General features: G+C 46.8%; 1 protein-coding gene across 1 annotated transcript in view; it reads right to left on the minus strand.

The window, feature by feature from the left end:
* LOC111145157 (sorbin and SH3 domain containing 1) overlaps window positions 1-20,064 on the minus strand; it is a 163,774-nt gene that overhangs the window by 34,327 nt on the left and 109,383 nt on the right. The window contains exons 17-21 of the mRNA XM_022499852.1: window positions 17,912-17,977; window positions 17,245-17,346; window positions 13,405-13,454; window positions 4,930-5,102; window positions 2,173-2,258 (exon numbers count right to left, since the gene is read on the minus strand). Coding sequence (XP_022355560.1) covers window positions 2,173-2,258; window positions 4,930-5,102; window positions 13,405-13,454; window positions 17,245-17,346; window positions 17,912-17,977 — 477 coding nt within the window. The remainder of the gene's footprint in view (window positions 1-2,172; window positions 2,259-4,929; window positions 5,103-13,404; window positions 13,455-17,244; window positions 17,347-17,911; window positions 17,978-20,064) is intronic.

Below are 20,064 nucleotides of genomic sequence, written 5' to 3' on the forward strand. Positions count from 1 at the left end.
AATGTCCTTATGTCCTATTAAAGTGACCCTATGGAACAGAATTTTAATGTGCTTTCTTATTCTATACCGATCATTACATTCCTGGGGTTACCATTCCTTGTAGAAAAGCAGTAATGAGGACTGGTAATTCTTAGTGTTTTCAATAGGGCATTTGTCTTCTTCCAGCAATTTAATGCCTCACATGACACCCAGCCCCAAAGGATGGGGGGCCTGATTTTCCCATCTTTCACCAGGGACTTTGAATAATCAAGAAACCACTTCTCAAATGGCTGTGGATGTCAAGGGCTCAGGCAAGCTGTCATAAAGACTTACCTGAGGAAAGACATGAGATGGTGCTTCGCAAAGCCCAATACCGCTGAAAGGGCACTGGCCCAGGAATGTGGAGCCCTGGTTTCTAGCTATTTCTAGCTGACACCAGAGGGTGTAAGTTAATTTGCTGTGTCTCCGGCAAGTCACTACCCCCTGGAGTCCTTTCCTGGCTTACACAATGGGCTTGGCTACTCTACTAATGTCCCTTCCAGAACTGACATAGTCTCATTTTCTGAAATGCCATGATCATCAGTAATTCATAATTTTTGCAAAGAAAGCTGCAGGACTGACCCTCCATTAGCTGGAAGTGTGAGCTGTTTCTGTAGCAGTGGGGAGGGACTGCTGTTGGAGGCTCCCATAGCCCCCCGTGCTTGGGCCACTGTTACATCAGATCAGTGGAAGTGGACAGCGAAGGAAGTGGACCCAGTGCCTGGATCAGACCTCAGCAAACCCACCGTCCCCACAGTTTGACGACAGAAGCCAAATGCCATGAATAAAGACACAACATTTTTAAGGATCTGGGAGCCAGTGTTATTCAGGGAACAAGCTGCTCCCCTTCTGAATGTACCTTGTAATATAGCAACTGCTAAGCCAATAAGTAAAATCTGCCTCCCAGGGGGTAGGCAGGATTCTAGCACAGCGCCTTCCACACTGGATACTAGTGTTTGTACTAATAACATGAATGTCATCTTCCTCTACCTTACATAGGTGGGAACCTTGTATCCTAGGGACGGCAACTAGAAATGAAACGGTCTGTGGCCTGATGGACACTCACTGTGTTTGTCACCTGTTCTTACAAATAAGTCTGCACATCTCACGCTTCCTTCCTTCTTTACCCGGATAGATACAGTTTTAATGAATACTGTCTGTCTTATGCCTGCATGGGGGGCAGAGCTACGGTCTTTTCGTCTCAGCAGCCGTAACTATTATCATCCAGCCCCATTCAAGGTCAGCCTTACCCTAAATCCTTAAGGAAAATCCACCTCAACTTGGAAACCATTCAACAATACGGAACGTAGGAAAGGGGCTTCAGACTTTATGGGGAAAGGGACAGAGCTGCGTACACGTGGTCAAAACAACTGTTCTGCCTCCTAACTTGATATGGGAAAATGGTCACTGGAGCTGGTTTGATCTATAGGACCCTTCCTGCTAGGAATGCAAAGTCCAGAAAGCATGCCTCAAAACACCACTATATCACAACAGAAGCTGGTGATTTTGCCCCTTTAGCTGATAAGCACAATGGCCTCTTCTGAAATCCCAAGAGAACACACTCCTTCCCCAGGCATTCCATTGCCGTGTGGACATTTCAGCCATGGCTAGAAGAGGTGCGTTCCCTGAAGTTCTGGTGGGGGTTTCCCAGGATCTATGGGGGTAGCTCTTCTTCTGAGTTAAAGACAACTTTTTCAAATTGTTTTATAAAATGTATTACGGTGGTCATTATGTATTATTTTTTAGTTTCCTTTCTCCTGCTGCATACTCCCCAAAAGGAACTGTGCTTTGTGCCAACAGAGGGGTGGGCAAGACTCGGGAAATATGTGGGTGGGTTTCCCTAGAGAGTAAGAAGGCAGGGATGGGGAAGGGGTGAGCAAGTGGCACCAACTCTGGGTCCCCCTGCACGGAGCTGAAGGCATTGGCGAACCTCCCCTGCGGGGACACTAGTGGGACTTGGCACTTAGAACCTATTGCCTGTGGGGAAATCGGTCCTAGAGAGCTGATGCCACATAAAAAGCCATTTGTGAAGACACCAATCTTTGCTTCCCATTGCTAGGTCACGTCACCTCCCTGACCGATGTCTAGAATGTTGGCTTCCTTCATTTTTTTTAATCTGCCTACGAGCTAAGAGATTTTCAAGATGCCATTTACCTCTTTATCATCATGACGCCTCCGAATAAATTCTTCTGTGGATTCCAAATAATCAGCAGGTATAAAATGCCTTGGTGACTCCGAATCTTCAAAACAACAAAGCAGAATTAAAACACGCCAGGATTTAGCAGGAAACCAGATTGGGATTAAGATTTCACCCTTCAGCCATTATCCTTACATTCATAGTTGTGGATTATAGACCAACACTCAAATTCTGAAGAAGAACCAAATCCCCCCCCACCAACACCTTTTTGGATTTACTTGTAAGCCAGTTGAATACAAAGAAAACTAATCAGAAGGCAACAGGTGAGCGGAGAGAGGACCTTCTGTGAAAAGTGTCCCTCCTAAGAGGCGTGCAGGATCTCACAGGGACACACCGTACATCACACACACACAGGGCCACTGGGAGAGGCTGCCTCTCAAAAAACCACGGGGTGACTGAGGATTGGCGTGAACTCCAAGGGGTTCGAGAGTTCACATGGACGAATTTCTCAGCTGAGCTAAACGGCCAATTTTTCTTTCGAAACAGAGTTTGGTGGTTAGTCTAAATGACATGGGGGGCTTTGTTTTTAAAGAAGTGCAGCCACTACGAGCCATGATTAATTGCCAAGCAAAACAAACAGAAAACAAAGGACAGACCAGAAAATGAGCACCAAGGGCACACGGGAAGAGGGGACAGAGCAAGCAAGGTGGAAAGACGGGTGAGGTGAGACCGGGCAAATACACAAATGCCACCTCCGAGGGATGTTCCCAGTTCACTGTGTGGGTTGTTGTTCCTGTCCAGGCCGGGGTCTGAGTACGGCACGGAGTTGCCATTATGAAAGGCCCTCAGGCAGTCATCTGGGACTGCGGGTCTCCCCTGAGGGGGCTCCGAGATCCGGCCCAGCCTCGCCATGGTGTGTCGGGAAGACAGGCGTTTGGGAACTGAGGGCTTCCCCCCGGAGGGGGTCTCGTCCTGCTGGGGCTGGCTGGGGAGGTCTGGCTTCTGGCCGGCCTGAGGAGCTGAGAAGTCACCAGGGGAAGGCTGCCTAGGGTGGGACTGGAGGGGCTTTTTCAATCGGAAAGGGAGGGGGCTCATTAGGTAGATGTTCCTGAGGAGCGTGCTCCTGTCCCCTCTGAGATCTGGGCGCCAGTCGGACTGTCTGGACGTCTGCTGCTGCTCGTGCTTTCGGATGGTGGTGAAGCGGGTGTACGAGGCCGGGCAGGTGCCCTTGCACTTGGTGAGGCGGTGCTTGGGAAAGTCTCCGTGGACACTGCTGCTGCTGCCCTCTCTGCTGTCGCTGGAGATGTTTGAACAGTGGTCGAGCTCGTCGGAGCAGGCAGAGAGGGGCTCAGAAGGCGTAAGGCCCCTGAAGCCCAAGGGGGGCTCAACCATGTTGCTGCATGTTGGGGTGGCATAGAGCCCCCCCGGGTTCATCCCGTCCATCTCCCGGGGTCGCAGCTTGGTCGACTCCAGGAGGGATTCAGCCGAACGGGCTGAGGTCAGGCTACTCCGGGACAGCACAGGCGTGGGGGACTTGCTTAGCCTCCCGGACAGGTCCAGGGACGGCATGGACCTCGACCGCTGAATCAGCTGCTCAAATGCCGTGATGCGGGAGGAGACGGTGTGCTTGGGGATATGTTCCGAGCCCTCCTGGCTAGAGCCCAGCTCGCCCCTGGCCAACGCCAGGCTGCTCCTTTCGAAGTGGGAGGCAAGGTCTCGCACGCTTGAGGAGGAGATGGAGCCCAGGAAGAGACCGGCTCGGTTGATCTGGTGCATGTCCCGGTATAACATGGTGAACTGCATCCCAGCCTTTCTGGAGAGAGGGCAGGGCCTCCTGGTGCCGGTGCCGTATTCCTGGAGGCTCACGGTGCTGCTCGACTTGCTGTCCCAGTCCCGCCGGGAGCGCGTGAGCAGGTTCTCGATGCTCCCCCCGACTCGGAGGGGGAGACCTCTTTTGGAATCATTCAGAGACAGTGAAACACAAAGGTTCTCACAGCTCTGAGCCTTTTCTGCCGGCAATAAGACACTCTTCTGTTCCTGTAAAAGAGCACTGGGAGCGGAGAGCCTGGGTTTGAATTTGGAGGGAAGGATTTCCGAAATGCAGGCCTTTGCAGCGGACAGGGGTTTCTTGTGCTTACACATGGGGCCTAATGCATTGCTAGAGCTAACCGTTCGGCTAGGAACTGAAGATGAAGAAATCATGTGAGCATTCCCACCTTTACGATCCACTGGAAAGCATGCAGAATAAAATAAACAGACCCATTAGGTTAAAGCTGAAAGCTGCTTAAAAAAAAATGAAATAAAAATAAAAGGGAGAGGTTACATGCTCATTTGTCTTAAGGGTTTTTTGTTTTGTTTTGTTTTGTATTTTAATTTCCAGTTGATGTCTGGAAGCAAAAGAATCTGTGCTGCAAAGCAGGTGCAAAGATGCAACGAAAAATGGCCACCCTGCTGTGAGTTACGGACGGCTAAGGCTCAGCTACGTTCTAAGAAGAGGGAATCAGAACGAAAAAGAGAGAGAGATGCTTTAGGGAGAGCAAGGTCGGGGTTCAAAGGAAGGGAAACTAATACCAGAAAGAAAAATGGCCGGTGGAAAACTGGGGGAGGGGGCTCAGACGGCTCAGAGGCCTGGAGATGGACCTGCACAAGGCAAAGGATATCCCAGAAGCTGGAAGTCACCCGCTGCCGACACCCCGACACCGGGTCTGGATGGGCGAGAGGCATCTGGATGACCGTGTGGCCGGGCCAGAGCCCCGCAGGCTTCACCCAGTTACCTTTAGTGGAGGCTGAGCTGGAGGGTCGCTTGAGCCCGCTCAGGCCCTGGAGAGGGATGTCTCCACCTTCCAAGACGCTCTTGTAAATCTGCCTCTCAGTCTCCAAGCTAGCGAGATCCCCGGGAGCCCCATCTGATTCCTTCTTCACTGCGTGGAAGTTGGAAGAATAGATACTGAAGACAATGTGATGTTAAAAGAGGGAAGAGAGAACAAGAAAGAATGGGACTTAGAATGTTTGACATTTTTCTCGAAAGCACATTACCACCCAAGGACAAACAGCACCCTTTTTGGGATCCTAGTCAAGCGCTGTCCTTTCTAAAGGGTGTTCTTATTAATTGGAGTTCTTTGGACAAGACAAGCCCAAGGGTGGCCCCAAATGCTCAAGTATCTGCCCAAACAGCAAAAGTGCTGAGAAGACCACATTTGTGTTTTAAAAGAGGACCTCTGAGAAACTCTGCCTGGGGAGGTGGGTGGGGAGGAGGCTTGGGGAGGGTGGGGGGGGGTGCTGCTGGGGGCCCGGCGGGTACACATGAGATGGTACAGCCGAGGACATGAGGGGAGCCCCTGACAGGTCACCAGCCAGAGCTGGCGACTTCAAGGCCACCACCTGGATTATTTTTCTGGGTTATTCTTCACAAGCACTTTGGCTGACGGAGCACTGAAGTCAACCATTTTCCTGGGTCTCTGGGAAAATCAGCCCCTAAGTGAAAGTGGAACCTGGGATTCTATACGCCGTTACCATCCCCGCCACAGGTTACACCAGCTTCTTTCAAATTTGTCGTCAGAACCTTAAGACAGGAATTGGAGTATAAACTATGACTCCTTTACCTTTCATTTATTTTTATCTTATTGAAATTCTAGGTATTTTTGCAAGTTACCACAAATCCTTTCAGGAATGAGGTGGGGCGCAGAAAAAATTAAGAGCACTTACTCACTGAGCCCCTCCCTTCCCTAATCCCAGTTTTCTACGCCCTCACCCCGGGCTCACGGAGACACACACTCAGGTACGTGAATAACCGACCTCCTTCCCACAGAAGTACTCAGGCCTCTGCTCGGCTGCTTTTCAGTCCTACTGAATTTGGTTTACTGGTATCAATGCAGACTTTTTTTTTTTTTTTTTTTTTTTTTAGCTCTGGAGATGCAAACAGCTTGATAGAATTTCTCTACCCCAATATTTTATGATGTGTATTTTATCAAGTGTACAGAAAAACTTAAGTAATTATAACAGTGAACCCCCACATATTCTGGGCCCCCAGATTCAACACAGAACATGGGGCTGCCTTTGCAGCATGACTCATCTATCCATCTCTCTCCCTCTCCCCATCCTTCAACGATGGGATTATTCCCCCATTTCACACAGCCTCTCCGTCCCCACAGTCATAGACAATGGCAACAACAATTTTACACAACCAGCTGAGATATCCTATGTGGGAGGCTGGGCGATCCTTCTGCCTTTAATCCTCACAAACAATCCTACTTGCCCCATTTTTGGTCGAGGGAAGGAGGCACTGAGAGATCCAGACCCTTGATGAAGCAGGCACTGTCTGTGCAGTGGCAGAGCCCGGCCCTGCACGGCACCCTCGACTGAACATCTCCCCACAGATGAGGTGGCAGTGCCTTCCCAGAGCCCAGGCCTGCACACCGCAGGAGGCCTGAGGATGCTGGAGCTCCAAAGGTCACTGCCAGGTATCCCCTGCGGTGAACGTACCCCAGGGACAAGAGGCCCCAGAGCCCAGGAGTCAGGAATGGAGAGGAGGAGCCTGTGGTAGAACGGGCAGTGGGTCCACCCCAGGATAGGAACATTCCCCGAGTAACAGCACTGCTCCCTACCCCCTTCCCACATGCTGCCGCGGCCTCCCAGGGCTTTGCATGCTCTACTTCAGGGGACTGACTGCCTGGGGGCTCGGGGTTCCTCCAGGTCCCTTCTCCTCATTCTCTCTGGCTGATGTCAGGGGTCAAATGCTTTTCTCCTCTTCTCAGCCTAGACAGAAGAACATGACTGAAAACTTAAGGGGAAAGAAAACCTACTCTCAAAGCTGAGACCACAAAAGCGTGTGAATGAATGTGGAGTCCGCAGAGCAGCCTCCAGGGTGTGTCTCAGAGGGGAAAACCCTCTGGAAGAGGTGGCATGATGGGGCAAGACTCCTTTCCCCAGGCCGTGCCCTCATTTGCAGGGGCCCACCAGAGGGCCCACACGTACACCCAATAAATATTTGTTGAATGAATACGAGGTCACATTTTCTGAAAGTAAAATGGGCACACATGATCTGATTAAGGAAATGCTTTAATTCCTGAAATGTGTTTAGAAATTCTTCCACAAGAATTTCATCATATTCACTTAGGCTCCTCATGTCGATGACTCTAGAACCCTCAGAACAGTGGACACAGTGAGACTGCAGGGACTTAGCATGGCCCCGGCCTAGGCTGGCTGGCCTTACTGGGGCCCTGGCCCCTGCCCAGGGGTGTCCACTCCCACCCTGGGGACAGAGGCGAGGCTTTGCCAGGCTCAGAGGCCTCAGGACAACGGCTGCAACCTACACAGCTTTTGCTCTCCTGCTTCTACCTACAGGGGTGCTTGAAGATGTCCCCCCAACCATCTGATCGAAAAATGTATCAACTCCATCCAGAGGGCAGGAAGACCCTTAAAGGTGACTTGCAAGATTGTGGCACCATATGCCAACTTCCATCAATGTAAGAGCCTCTAAACTGACTAACTTCAAAGTTTTTAATTAAAAATAAAAATGCTCCTTATCTCAGTTTCTCTTTCAGAGCCTTCCCTTGCTTTGGTTCCATTTTCTGGATTTGTCGCTCAATTTAACTCCATTGCTCCTTTTTATACAATCTCAACCTCTAAAAGACCAACGTACAGGTAGCCTTGCCAACAGTTGTGGTGAGGGGACAGTCTCTTGGGCCCTGCTTGCCTTGGTTTGTGGTCACCAGACCTCCCTCAGCATGGGGGAGGGGCTGCCAGAGGCTTCTATCCTGCTGTCCTTTGAACTGCCTCAGCCTTGGTCAGAATGTCCACGCTGGTCTTCTCTGGTTCTGCCTAACTTCATTTGGTCCTGACTCTCGTGGTACCCATCTGCCAGACTTCACACCTCCCCTACCTTACCCCTTGTCAGAAATCCCCTCCTGCCCTCAGCCACTCCACTCTCTGGCTTTATTCCATCCCTTATCACCATTTCGTCCTGCTTCCCCACCAGAACGACAAACCAACAACTCAGGAAACCCCTTAGAATGGATTTGCTATAGCTAATTGTTTTCTTTCTGATACCGAAGCCAATATGCTTTTTCCAGATGGGCAACACTTCCCAACTGAGGCCCTCCTTGGTTAAAAACACATCTACAAATTCTGGAACAACGTTTTCAAATGTATCCTCGCCATCATATCTTCTAGCGTTGGAAAGACATACAACATTTGTCCTGTTGTACCAAAGGGAAACTGAGGGCCTGAGTGTTGAAGGCAAGTGCCAAAGGTCTCACAATTGCTGGGTCTCTGCTGTGCCCAAATAGATCAAATGAGATGAGAAAAGCAGCGGGGCTGATGAGAAAGGCCCAATCAGCATTGGCAGCTACCAATCCCATCACAGAACAGCCAAGTTCAGCTCTCAGCAGCCTGGGCGAGCCAGTTTCCACTTCAAAGACAGCAGGCCGGACAACTCATCCTCTGGCTAAGATGCAAAGGGGGCTGAGTTTCAAGGGGATTCAGCAAAAACATACTTGCTGGAGGAGTAAAGTGAGAGAATGGAGTGATTCTCTTAGGGCCAACAGTTTGCAACCCTGTGACCAGGTGGGCTTAGGGGGACTCCAGCCTGACTCCAACAAGCAACGAGCATCAGCTAAGGATAACTCACTCTGTTAGAAAACTTGGAAACAATCTGTTTCGCAGGTTCTTTCATCTGTAAAACCAACAGGCATGGTAAGACCGTCCAACAAATCCACCTTCAAATCTGTTATCATATGCGCCTTCCTCCTGAGCTCCAGAGCTGTACATTTAGCTGCCTTCTAGGCACCTCCCCGTGGTTATATTCCTCAGGTATCTTAAACCCCACATGCCCCAAACCAAACCCAGCTCTGTTCTTGTCTCCCATGGCCCAAGCCAGAAAGCCCACGGAATCAACCCCTTTCTCCCCGTCCTTGCTCCCCAAACCTAACCAGCCACCAAGTATGGCTTACTCCCTGTCCTGACACAGCGCACATCAGCCCCTTCCCTCGACCTCCCCGGCCACCACCCCACCACTGCTCACCTACGTCTCTGTAGTAAGCACACCCTCACTCCTGCCTCTTCAGCCCTGACTCCCTCCAGTCATCTCTGCAAATCACTGCCCATGATAATTTCTATAAAAGATCTCATGGGGTCATTCCACTGCTCATTTTAGTCACTCCAATATTTATTGAGCACCTATTAAGTGTGAATCACTCTCCTATGTAGAGCTTCAACAGGGAATACAACAGACAAAAAATTCCAGCCTCGTGGAATTTATTGTCCAAAACCATTTGTTGTTTTCAGCAAGGAAAAAAAAAAAAGTAACTGCTTTAAACTGTGGCTTTGGGGGAAAGGAGTCTAGGAAATCTGGGGAGGGCAGTTTCCTCTTTAGCCTTTGTACTGCAGGAAGAAAATGATCTTTTAGATTTATAATACGTGATTGTCGTTCCCTCTCTCCTGTGTCCTGTCATGGTGTTTACCACACTGGCTTCTATCTGTGATTTACAAGTATGTGTCCCCATTACACTCTGAGCCTCTTGAGGGCAGGCAGTTTACGTTACCAATCTTTGCACGCCTGGTGCCTACCACTGCTTTTCAATAAATAATAGAATAAATGATTCTGTAAAGTTGAATGTTTGCATGTAGATTTCTGAGAAATGAAAATCACATTTTCAAGGCTCAAGGTAGTCTCTAATGTTTCATTTAGTTCTTCAGGTAATGATTTGTGTTTTGATATTAGTTTAAGAGAAAGGGCTGGTTTTGGTTTTGGGGTTTTTTTGGTTTTTTTGGGGGGGAAAAAAGCTTGTTCTTGAGCACCACCTGCTGGCCAAATAGAGGAAAGCTCTTTGGTTAGGCAAAAAAAATATCTGAGTGGTAATCCATGCTGAAATGCCAACGATGAGAATGAGTAGTCTTCAGGACTGATTTAAGATCTGATAACTCTAGGGAAATAAAATACAATGCTTGTTATTGCAAGCATTAAAAAAATAATTTTTGAGAATAAGGACTGGTAGTTCTACTGGGATATTGGGGACTATGGGTAGATTTCTTCCTCTCTATACCCATATTCTTTTAACACAGTGATAATGTAATCATGCTAATTAATAAAATTCCAAAACTTTAATTCTGTCCAAGATATGAACACAACTTCTTCAGTGACCAGTTTTTTTTTTGTTTTGTTTTGTTTTTTGTTTTTAATCCCAATGTTTTTGAATGTGGGGCATCCTGTGCCTTCTCCTTCAATCCTTGGGGTAAGTCCAGTCTGGCCAATGTTTCTTTCAATACATCCTCCCCAACCATCCAGCAAGAGGGGCCAGATCCTGGCTGCAACTGCTACCCTCATTGCTGAGTGCACTGGATGCTAGTTAATTAAGGCTCACAAGCACATTCATTGATTCCGCAAACATTTGCTGTGCACCTCCCTGGGTGTCAGGCTTCCCACCAATTCTAAACAAGGAAAAAAACCTTACTTCCTCGTTTGAACAAAATGGAAGAAAACCCCGCCTGCCTTACTGAAAAATCCCCAAGTGGAAGACTAGCAGGAGGATAAAACTCATCTATTCCTGCCAAGTGGTTCATGAGAGCCAGGCTATGGCTGAAACACAGAGGTCTTTGGAGATTTCAATGACACAAATAAGAGCGCTTGATAAATTAACCCAGCAAATATCTTCAGGTCCACAAATACTTAGAATTTTCTGAAAGCAATTTGCTCTTTGAAGCAGTTCGCCTCAGGGCCTTCGATCCTGCTCACACAGTATTACACAGTTACTGACGTTGTTTTTTTCTTTTAAGCCCTCAAGACCAGTCAACTGTGGCATGTTTTCTGTGAATTTCCTGCCTCATTCTGAATCAGGATGGTGCAAATGAGAGCTTATCACTAACACCGTCCCCTGGCCTAGAACTTCATTGTTCCTCCTTCAGCTACGGCTTTATAAGGTGTCAGCTGGGGGAATCACAGGCATCACGCTGCCTTTATGTACCTGTTTCCTCACCTGTAAGATGGGGACCAAACACAATGCTCCATCCTGGAATGGTGAAAGGACTGAATGAGGGAACGTAGCTACGACGCCAACCACAGGGCCTGGCGCATCGTAAACGTCCAGTAAATCACTAGGATTATTTCATTCAAGACCTGCACTCCTAACTTTGACAGCCCGTGGTCACTGCTTTCTCTTCGGAATACATTTATGATTTTCTTATTTATTTATTAACTTATCATATTGACTAATTACACCCCGAGGGCCCAAACCGGGAATACTTTCAATCCTAGTGTTCTTCATTCACCACTTTGCCTTCTCATTTAGCAACATTTTTGGGGACGTGTGATTTGCTGCCCAAACTAGTAAGGGATGATACCTTGTGCCCCTATGATAATAGTAAGCATAGTGCCCCAGATCCAGTAAGAACCCACTAAGGGAACTGACTAAGGAATCCACTCAACCAGCAACCAGCAGCAGCCTTTCCTGTCCCATGCACTCTGGGGAGATGGGAAAAGGAAAGGGGGTTGAGGGGGGAGACCAGGCAGAGGGATTAACATTGGGCCATCCTGAAAACAGGACTATAGGAGCAGGGAGAGACCTGGAGCAATCAGTGGGCAGTCAGGACTGTCCAGGTGACAAACAGGTGGCCTCGGGGGACAAGGAGAGTTTGCAGGGAGCTGTGGCCTTTGTCTGCAGGTAGCCTAAGGGCATCTGCTGCACTTCACTTCTGAAAGCACATCTCTGGGGACCTAGAGGACCTGTGACTTATCATCCTTGCAGCTGAAGGCACAGTTCAACTAGCTCCTTACAGACAGTGAGCCTCCAAGCCCAGAGTGGAGGGAGACTGGGAAGGGGTCCAGATGCTAGATCTGAGCTTTGATGTTTGTCACACTGCTGGCCTGATGACTGACCCGAAAGCAGGCACAAGACTTAATGCCTGGATTTGTCCCAAGATGGACTGTCCTCTCAGGCAGGCAACTTCCCTTCTAGCTGCTTTCTAATATATCTTCTCAATTTCTTCTTATGCTGGGATAAATTGATCATAATCATTAACACACATATTTATAGAAAAAAAAAATGAGGGTGCCTGGGTGGCTCAGTGGGTTAAAGCCTCTGCCTTCGGCTCAGGTCATGATCCCAGGGTCATGGGATCGAGCCCCGCATCGGGATTTCTGCTCAGCAGGAAGCCTGCTTCCTCCTCTCTCTGCCTGCCTCTCTGCCTATTTGTGATCTCTCTCTGTCAAATAAATAAATAAAATATTTTTTAAAAAAGAAAAAGAAAAAAAATGAACAGAATGGATCTAGCTAGAGATTTGGTCACTGTGCTAAAAGAATTAAGATTTTTCCAATTTTCCACTGAAATATCCTAATCCCAGCCGACTTTCAAATGAAACTCCTCCTGCTGAACTCATTCTTTGGCAAGGTACATAGGACATTCCCAAAGGACCACAACATTTGCCAAAAATTCCATAAACTCAGCATTCCAGTCAAGCCAGGCTTCTATTTGAAGAGGTGAAAATTGCTTGTTGTGGGTTTACCCAATCCCAATGGAATAGGAAACGCTTGTGCCTTTCCTCCTCATTGTACTTCTAAGAATGAGATATTAAATTGGGTACAGGGAGGCTCAGGGCCTACTATATGAGCTCAGTGCTCGCTATGTACTGCGTAGGTAAGGGGCAGGGGACCGCATGGTGACGTTTCAGCTGGGATAATGGCTGCGTGGCAAAATACTGAGAAAAGTCATCTGGCGCAGGGCTTTGGATGGTCTGGAGAGGGGGAAAGAGGCTGGCGGTTACTCCGCGAAGTGAGTAGAGTGTGCACATATCACCCAGGCAGAATCCTGATTGCTACGAGGAAATAAATCCACACCTTTCAGCATCAGTCAAGTCAGCCCCCTCCTGGCCCCATCTTCCCCTGGGACAGGTACCGACCGAGGACCCAACCCCACCATCCCCCGACCTTTACACCCAGCGCAGCGTGTCTCAGTCACACATCCCATCTAAGAACCAGCCAACGAGGTGGGTTTGGACTCCCAACTCAAACTCACATTCTAAAGGTAAAGATGCCAACACACAGAAAAGCTTCTCAAAGGTAATAGGAATCATGGCAAAATGAATTTGGAGGAGGAGGAGAAAACAGAAGAAAAATAATTTGAAGATAATGATTAAACTGTTACTTATCACTGAAGCCACGAGATTGACACAAGTAAAACACACTCGGATCCAAAACACAAGCCTCTTTCCATCTCTGACATTAATACATCAGGCCACAGACGGGGTGGCAACTTACTATCCAGGAGCCTCCGCAGAAATATCCAGGCTGGGGCTGACTGCTGAGCTCTGTAAATGCCAAAAAAAGAAAGAAAAGAAAAGAATGTAGATCATTTATTTTGTATCAGATGTTCCTACTCAAGGGGGAAGAGAGCAGCCCCTTTCCTTTCCTGATGTAGCCAAGGACCTTTGGGAGATGGGCCCTTAGCTGGAAAGGGGTCTGTGCTGGAGGATTTCTGGGCCAGTGGGTGCTCTCTGGGTGCAGTGGAAGATGGCCCCTAGCTTAGACTTATCTTTCATATAAATATAGATCCATGAGTGGATAGCCCACCATCTGGCCAACATGCATTAGTGACATGAACGACACCGCCTTCAACAGCTCATCCCCAGTCCTTGGAGCCCCTGGCAAGCCCACCAGAGACTCCTTCATGCACCCCAGATGCCACATCAGGAGAGAGGGTCACCCGACACCTTAGGTACAGAAAATACAAAAATGCATTTGAAAAGACCACACTGTATTTAGATCATTTGTTCACCCCTGCAGATTTGGAATGCAGAAATGGGGAAATGCAGTTTCACAAAACCTATGAGTAGGGGAGCATTTTATAAAATGACAGGCAATTATGGAAAAGAAAGAAAACCACCAAGAGTTACATGCAGAGAAAAGACAACAGAATTAAGTAGTCTAAGGTTTCTGTTTTGTCTTGGAAGAAAAAAAAAAAAGGCGAAGGGCTCAATATATTTTTAAAAAAATAATGTGGTAGTTGAATCAATCAATGAATAAGTTAACTTTTAAAGATACTCTTATCACTAATAATAATCACTTCAAGGAAAAGTCGCTATGTGGAAGAGATACTGGGGGAAAGAGAGAAACAGCAGGAGAAAGAAAAGGAAGATTGTCCTAGAGGGAGGAAGGACGGGAGGGAAGCAATCTTTATTGGGGCTCACCCACCTGGTCCTCAACTTGCTGAACCACCTACCCTCAACCTGCTGGGTCCTCTCACTTTGGAGGGAGCCTCTGCCCCAGGATGAGGACTCTACCCTCCCCCGCTCCCAGTTACCTGCCATTATTCCTCAGAGAAGGCAGCCCCCTTGCCTGCACTGATGTCTCCTGCCCATCTCCTACCTTAGGGACCTGTCCTAGTCTGGGTCTTCATCTTGGAAAACTTTTGTGTGACCCTGCAGAGTCCTTTGGGAATACCCACCTCCCTCCCTTCCTTCCTTCCTTCCTTCCACAATTACATGTTTTCAACAGTGCTGTACCCCTAGGGAATCCCCAGATGCTTCCCCACTCTAGTTCCCGACAACTCCTCACCCAGCAACCTCGAAGGTTTTTAGAAACCTCCTGGTTATCAAACCCATTGACCTTTCCTTGGAGTCTACTTTTGGGGACCTCTCTGGAGCACAGGGTAGTTGTCATACTTTCTCTTCTTGTTCCACCACTCTGACCTGTTCACCCTACCTCCTACCTCTCTGACCTGTCCACCCTCTGATCCTCCCTTTCTTCTGCTCCATGTCATCCAATATCCCAGGGGGTAGTTGCTGCTCTCGTCCTTCCTGACCTTCAATCTTCCATCTGCTCCCAGGGCTTCAGCCATCTCTTCTCCACAAGTGACTCTAACTGACGTTGTAGGCCCCTTCCTCTCTTAGGAGACCTAGTCTTGTATTTCCAGCTGCCTACTGGAAATAGGTGATACCCAGCCAATACTTCAAGAATGAATCACCTAAAACTAACTCCATCTTACCTCTGCATGGATTTTCTCCCCATCTTTCTTACATGACAGACTGATGTCCCCAATTCTTCCAGCTTCCTGGCCTAAACCCTCAGCCTCTCTAGAGTGAGGACACCAACCTCCCTAAAACAACACTTGAATCACATCATTGGGCTGTGGACAAAATCATCTCTTAACTGTGTGTTCTGAACCTCTATAATCCAGGGTCAACCCTCTTTCCCACCTACCACCCCCAATTTTCTATTACAGCTGATTCTACTTTGCTCCTTGAATACATGCTAAACACGATCACTTCTCTGCTCTTTACGTGCCTCACATGGATGTCCCCATCTCTATCACTATTTCTACCACACTGCACTCATCCTTTAAGGTCCCGGCCAACCCCCTGAGAAATTGTCCCTATTTTTCCACAAGATCACTCTTCTGCCTGGCACTCAGAGCCCGTGCCATTCTTTAAGCTCTTTGCAGGCACTGCTGTGTACTGCTGCAGATCTTTTATTTAGGAGTGTGCCTAAATGGTCATGTTCCTGAAGGTAAAGTTCATTGGTTTTTTTTTGCGCCGATTTAGAGCCCCTCTCAGCGTATCCCATACCTATTAGCGACTAATGGGGAACATGTAATTGAACCAATGTGAAAATGACTCATTCATGCATCAGACCCTTCTTTGTGCCCACCTTGCCCTGTGCAGAAGTCCAGGTACTGGAAACTGTCTCTAACCTCAGGGAAGCCTCAGTGAGTTCAGTAATTCTCCAGCTGCCTTCCATCTTTGCATGTGTGATAGAGCTGCTCTTATTAGACTACTTTGAAAAGGAACCCCTGATTCATTTTGTGACCTATAATCCTAGTGCTCCTGTCCTGCTCTGGAACATGTTAGGACTTACCTGCAGTTAGTTCTCACTCTTGAACTTGCTCAGACCTTCTATCCCACAGGGGCTACAGCTGGTTCCAGTCTCCACCTTGGTTGAAGCTGAGCATCCCCTTTCCCTGCCCCATGACCTATCTGCCTTAACTGTGGGCACCGTAGCTCACCTTTGTGCCTCCCCCAAGTTCTGGAGAGGGGCCTGGATTCTCAAACTCCAACTTTCCTCATCTGCCTGCAGTTCCTAAGTGTCTGACTTTATCTCAGCCCACCCTGGCTGCTGCCATAACCCCCTGGGTTCTTCACTCCTTCCTTGGCTTGATGATCCAGCACCCAAGAGTTTTCAGAACCTGAGTCACTCATGCTGGCAGTCTGACCCTCCTTGTCTTGTTCTGTTTAAATAGAACACAATCTATAGTATTTTCCACTCCTCCTGCCACAGTCTGTGGACCTTCCTAGCCTCTTCAGCAGAGCCTGCCTGCCTTCTTTATTTTCTGTAAAGATACCGTTTCCTTCTAAGAGCCTTTTTTGTTTTGTCAGGGAGCCCTGGGGGCAGTTCTCCAAATACTTGGTATTTTTCTTCCCCTTGGGAACCTGTTTTCCTTGGATTCTATGACATAGTCCTCAATAAACCACATTTTGACATAGCCCCCTTTAAAAATGTCAATACAGGTTGAGTTTCAAATGCTTGTTTGTGGCCAGGCTGTCTGGTCTCTGGAGTGCGTTTTTTCACTGAGAACTTTCTGATCTTCCAAATGACAAATACAACTACTCTGCCAGTGCCATGCATAACAGGCACTCAAATCACCACCACTGTGTTTCTGAAGATGATCTCTGAGGTTGGTATCTCCCAGGGATTAAAAAAAAAAAAAAAAAAAAAAAGACAAGTGAATCTCCCCCAAAAATGGCTCCCAGAAAATTTGAAGAAGATATACGGGGGCAAAGGATGGAAAGTTATAAGGGTCACCTCCCGAGAGCAGAGAAAGAGAATGACAAGGGAGTGATGTCGTTTAAATCACCAGCCACCCTGAAAATATTTGAAAAACTCCCTTTAAGGAAGATGCCAAGCTCAAAAGAAATTCAAGCAAAAATTAGGTTGGTGGGGGGAGGGGAGAGGAATCGAAAACAGGAGTCTGAAAGCCATGCAGTTTCTAAATACCCAGCATAAGCATTCATTGCCTTGACTACATTGAAACCAGAGAGCAGAGAAGAAAACAAAACCGAGCTGGAAGAGGAACCGACAGCATGAAGAAAAACTAGGAAATACCTGGGACAGGTTTGCATTGGGTGCTTTATTAAGCATCTCCGTGTTTTCTAAATGTGCCTCTAACTCTGCTGGGCAGAGGTTGAGATCTTTTTCTAGATTAGTCTGGTTGAAGAGAGAAAAGATGGGAAAGAATGTTTTAGTTTAGAGGACAGGCAGAAAGAATGGAAGGTTAAGTTTGAAAAATGAATTTGTTTAGTGCTATGCTTTAATAAGGCAAAGATGGCATGACCGAACACAAGAGCTCACTAGAAATCATGTGAAGACGTGAAAACAGAGAATGCAACATTAGGCAGGGAAAATATAAATCCTCAAGTCATCAGAGCTTCAAAAGTCTATTCTACTTGCTAGAGAGAACTACAAATACCGCGGAAACCTACCTTTCGCGAGAGACCTATTTTTTCTCTTTTCAGAGTATAGTGACTGTGACAAATAGGATATGTCAGGAGAATAAGGCATTGCTTTAAAAACCTCTCAGCATTAGTAGTAGAAGTCATAGAGACTTTGTTAAATCGTTTTATCACCAAGCCAAAAGAAAAAAAAAGTTATCGAGTTAAAAAAAAATGATTTAAGAAAATAAAAGAAAAAAGAAAAAAAACCCACGACACACTCACACTAACCAGGCTAGAGAACACACACACAGTCCACGGAGGAGGCACAGCAGAATTACCTTTCTATCCTCTCTAGGAAGGATAGAGCAGTCTCCAGGAGTATAATCCCATATCTTTTTGGGAGGCTGACGGGAAGCAGAGGAGGAAATGAAGAAATGAGCATAAAGACATAAAGACAAACATGGAGACTGGCTCAAACAAAGAGGGGCACGCTAGGAGAACCGTATCAACACAGAAAAGTGAACTCAAAGTACAGGGGGTGGGCACTTGGCCTCCTGAGGAGGCTGCCCAGGGAGGGATTCTACAGAATTTAGGAGCTAGAAACATTAACTGGGAAGTTTCTATGTCTACATCTCAAGAGTAAGTCATTGTTGGATTCTAAACATTGAAAACATTAAAAAAAACAAAAACAAAAACAAAATCAGAAGCAAAAAAAGCGTTAACACCAATTTGAACAAAAATCAAAACTTGAAAATTTCTCATTGTTCTTTTTTTTAAAATCGAAGTATTGTTGATAGACATCCTCACTGTTGTTTTCAAACTAACCTTGACACCGAGAGTCTGCGTTTTTGAAGCAGTCTTTGAAGCAGTCTCCAAATTCATCATGTTTAATAAATGTGTGACTTTGGAGATTTGGCCAGGGGAGGGTAAACTGAACCAAATATGTTTTCTGTGGTTTGTGAAAATGAAATCCAGGTACAAAAGGGGTATTCAATAAATACACTAACTAGACAATTCCACTACGCAACACTTACAATCTCCTTTCGTGGCTTAACCAGACTTTGATAACACTGCTGGTGGTACAGCCATCCCTTCCATCTGCCTTAGAGAACAGTTTATAATTTGAATTTGAAAAGCGGACTGTAGGGTTATGTTTGTTCTCTCTTTTAACTCTTTAAGTTTGAATGAGAGCTGCGTTCCCAAAACAAAACTGCCAGGAGAACTGTGAGTTTCATGAGGGAAGGGTTGGGAGGGTAGGACATCTGAAAGTTACAAGGCTCCTGTAATTCTTGAACCTCTCCCCCACCAACCAGACCTTCTCGTTCTGCCTGTTTAGACCTGAAATGTCTTATACAATGACCCCTGAAAAAGATGAGATCATTAGTAACTCCTGGAATTTTGTGCAATTATCACTGTAACTCTATGCAAGCATTCAAATTGGTTTACACTATGACATTTTGCCTCAAGCTTACTTCTAGAAATCACATGGATTTCTGCAGAAATTAGAGGGGGGGAAAGAAAAAAAACCTAACATCCAGACTCTTAGTAATGAATTTGCAAGTGTCCAAGGGACTTTCATCACTGACAGTGATGGGTCAGTAATGCCGTCTCTGTATATATATACTCTGCAATTTGTAAAGTAAGTGCTATTAACAATTACCATTCATTTTAAACACTTACTACACTTGGACTGTTCACCTGGAGAAGTAGACTTTTTAAAGTCACTTAGGATACATACTCATTTCCATCTTTATTGCAAAAAAAATAAGGCAGTGCTTACAAATTAAATTGGTTTTAAATCCTTCCAAAAAGACCCCGGGAGTCTTGAATTATTTGCTATTCTACAACAATGTATCAGAGCTAAAAGGTACTCCAGCCAGATTTTTGCTAAAATTTCCGCTCATTCTGGATAGTGGGCTTTAAGTGCAAGCGTTGAGGAAGAAAGGAATTCAGGGTAAATGTCTAGTGTTTAAGTTCTGGCAGGCTTCACTTGGGAAAAGTGGGTCCTGAGTTGGTATGGGATAAAAAACAAGTAGAAATGATGATCCACACGATTTCATAGGAGTTTCAGTTTCATTCTGCCTCTGAATGACTGAAAAACCTTACGAAACAGCTTCCGTGGTTTATGCCACTTTGATTTATCTCTCTTACTTTTATTATAGCCCAGAGGGACGAATGTAGGACAGAAGTGAAGAAAAAATTTCTCCCTATCACACCTTCTTCCTCAACCCCGGGAGTAAGAGCCGGTCATCCAGTTGTTTCAACCGGATGATAATCCCAGCCTTCGGATGTTCCCAACCATGAGGAACCGTTCATCTTGGACGCTGTTCCCCAGGATATGGGCACTGATTAGGTTGTTTTGGCAAGTCTTCCACAGTATTATCTTAATACTTTAAAAGATTCAGTCAAGTAGTCCCATTTAAGGACTCTAAGGTCTCTGCAAGGAACATCATGGCTTCAAAGGAAATGGCGTTTTGGAAAAGCATCATTA

This window comes from Enhydra lutris, unplaced genomic scaffold (genome assembly GCF_002288905.1).
Source record: "Enhydra lutris kenyoni isolate GAN:26980312 unplaced genomic scaffold, ASM228890v2 scaffoldscaffold12, whole genome shotgun sequence".
In the NCBI taxonomy this organism is placed as follows: domain Eukaryota; kingdom Metazoa; phylum Chordata; class Mammalia; order Carnivora; family Mustelidae; genus Enhydra; species Enhydra lutris.